This window comes from Cynara cardunculus (assembly GCF_001531365.2).
Source record: "Cynara cardunculus var. scolymus isolate 2C chromosome LG 8, CcrdV1, whole genome shotgun sequence".
Classification (NCBI taxonomy): Eukaryota; Viridiplantae; Streptophyta; class Magnoliopsida; order Asterales; family Asteraceae; genus Cynara; species Cynara cardunculus.
Window position 1 is genome coordinate 3860208 of NC_037535.1, and position 3189 is coordinate 3863396.

Genomic DNA, 3189 nt, shown 5'->3' on the forward strand with positions numbered 1-3189 from the left:
GAGGGGTAGGATGTATACAGACTTTAGTGCACAAAAAAACGAACTTCAAGCATAGGAACAATTTGAGGGGTAGGATGTATACAAACTACAGTGCACAAAAAAACGAACTTTAAACATGGGAACAAGATAGTATTATATACAAAACACAAAAGATACAAATTTTCATACCTTTGGCTTGTTGAATGTATCCACTCCCCAAACAATTAAGACATCGTTGAATCCTACAATCAATATCACGATTTCACTGTTAAATTCAACTATCATTAACCATTTTCTCCTTTTTATAGATACCATGATTTCAGACGGTCGAACATAGTTCATTCCAAATCAAAGTTTATCGTAGTTGTTTTAGTTCCTACATCTCCAACGTGTATCTATCAAACGAACTTGTTGTCCCATATCTGGTGGGACAATCAGTCCGAGACTAGACATGACTGAATGGGATAAGGTGCATTTCTTTACCGGGGTAAGTTTAATACACCCCTACATGTTACTATCCTCCTCACACATATCAACACCAAGAGTTGCTTTTTACAATTCCAATGATTCTAATTTACATAGGGTGCATATGGCAATACTGGAACAAGTTTGGTAAATTACTAAACTACCCACGTCAAATTAAAATGCTAAAACATTCCACGATTCTTTCACCAACCTACCTGTGACTCTAACGAGTCACGTTCAGTCGGGAAAGAACCATCAAAGAGAAAATTGAACTGACCTGTGTCCATCACAAGTAGGGCAAAGACATGGATTTATGAAGAGAGGATCATACAATGGAGACCACTCAATTGTACCATTTCCATTGCACAATTTACAAATGTAAAACCCTTTCTCTCTGCATACATCACATGATCTTGCATTCTTTTTCTTCATAGATGATGATGATGATCCAATTTTATCCTGCACTCATATCTTAAAATTAATCACTTTTGAGTGTTTGGATAAACAACTTATACAGAGTTTTTTGATTTTGGAAGAAGTTAAACCCTTCTGACTTAGACTTCTAATAAGTTGATATAAGTTGTTTCAAATAAGCAATCCCAACACCCCTTAAAATGAACAAATCTTGAAAAGAGAAGATGTTGTTTACCTTTTTGTGCTGTGTGAATAATGTAATTGCAGTGGAGGAGATCATGGTGATGGAGAAGATCCCACCTAGGGTTACAGCTGCCCCTTTGGCTAACGTACGCAGAAGAGGAGACAAATTTACATTGCCTCCACCACTGCCGTCGCCGGCACCGCCGCCGTCGGTAGCTGAAGCCATTGCTGTGAAATTTCCCACCTCCGATTTTATCTTTGAATCCTTTTATTCAGGGTTTTAGAAGCCCCATAAGAAAATTCCTGTGAATAAATTTCGAAACAAACCAACCAATTTTGCAGATGTTATAATGATAAATTCTTTTTAAGGAAAAATTTCATAAAAACCCAAATACACCTTTTCCATTTTGAGAGAATACACAACATTTTCAACACTAAACCATAGATTAGGTTAGAGGATGTTTGAGATTACTTATAAAATAAACTTATTAATTTATTTCGGTTTGACACCAATAATAAACATTTTTGAGTGTTTGGATCAAATAATAAAAAAGTTTTTAAAGAAGTTAAACCTTACTAACTTTAAATAAGTTAATAAACACTTTTGTCAAAAACATAAATTGTTTTAAATAAGCAAAATCCCAAACACCCCTTTAACATGGTATGTCCAAGTCTCTTAAAATATATACAAATTCCGTACACCGACCCACCTTTTCCGGCCACCTTCAAACAAAAAATTAATATGAAACCCATATTCAGAAACAAATTCTACCCAAAGAGCTTTCAGAATTGAGTCTATGGTCCCTTATTTTGTTTGGAAGTTTCATCACAGAAGAAAGGAAGACGTGGAATACACAGGGGGCAATAGAATCTGAACCTGAAATCTTTGCTGCGAAATCGAACTAGAAATTGATGGCTACTTGTTACCAAAATCGAATTAGAATCACGAACCTGAAAACTTCGTTGCAAAATTGAACTAGAATCTCGACCCAAGTCGATCTGTCGACGACGTCGGCTAGTGTCTGGCCGGAGACGGAGGCGACCGATGATGTGGGCCTGTGGCGATGGCGATGGTGACGGCAGCGGCAGCCTGGGCTGGTAGGGACGACAACAGCATGTGTGTGATGGGTGACGACGACGGCAGGCGTGTTACGGTTGAAGATGGGGGCGTCGTGAGATTAGCTAGGGCTTTGGCTATTAGTTTATGTTTTTATTTATTTTTATTTTATTTTATTTAATCTTCATTTTTACTAGCAATATAAATATTGTTCTGTCTTTTAACAATTTTTTATATGTCTAAAGATTTATTTGTTAAAAAGATTATACAAAAATTTAAAGATGGTAAACGTAAACTAATTTATTTTTTGTGTACATGTTTAGATAATCATAAGCTAACTTATTAAAATGCTACTTTATTATGACTTTTTTCAATTATATTCTTCATTAATATTGATTATTATTAATATAAATAAATATTAATTATTAATAAATTCAAATAAAAATAACTTATTAATTAATTTTAATTATACATGATACAATAGACATATTAATTATTTACAATTCAAACATCGAGCTTTAATAAGTTGTACTTATACATAATTTACTTGTAATCTTGAATTTTAAGTAATATGTATCAACATACAGTACTTTATGCATAAAAAAAATATATCGATATTCGTATCAAATTAACTATTTAAAATTCCTCATTTTCAGTGTAATTCTTTAATTCAACTTTTTATTATAATTTAATTTAGGTACAATAACAAAATAATTTATATTTGATTTAATAAAGATAATAATTAGTTATTTTGTTAGAACTCGATAATTATTCTAATTATGTTTTAGATTTTTTATATTTTAAAAATAAGATGTTTATTCTCTATTTGATTATGTTTATACACAATTAGTTATACGAATTCCAACATCAATCTTTAATAAGTTGTACTTTTGCATAATTTACTTGTAATCTTGAATTTTAAGTAAACATTGATTTTATGTGGTTTTGAGAAAGTGATAATGTTTTTATTTTTGAATAAAATATAAATTTAAAAATATCATAAAATTTTGAAGAAAAAAAATATCGATATTAGCATTAAATTAAACTTTTTAAAAGTTCTTATGTTTTAGTGTAATTTTTTTAATTAAATT

At 31.4% G+C, this 3189-nt stretch overlaps 1 protein-coding gene across 1 annotated transcript in view; it reads right to left on the reverse strand.

The window, feature by feature from the left end:
- LOC112517359 overlaps nucleotides 1–1341 on the reverse strand; it is a 2818-nt gene extending 1477 nt beyond the window's left edge. The window contains exons 1-3 of the mRNA XM_025124760.1: nucleotides 1094–1341; nucleotides 722–903; nucleotides 169–221 (exon numbers count right to left, since the gene is read on the reverse strand). Coding sequence (XP_024980528.1) covers nucleotides 169–221; nucleotides 722–903; nucleotides 1094–1267 — 409 coding nt within the window. The 5' untranslated portion in view covers nucleotides 1268–1341. The remainder of the gene's footprint in view (nucleotides 1–168; nucleotides 222–721; nucleotides 904–1093) is intronic.
- Between the last annotated feature and the right edge of the window lie 1848 nt (nucleotides 1342–3189).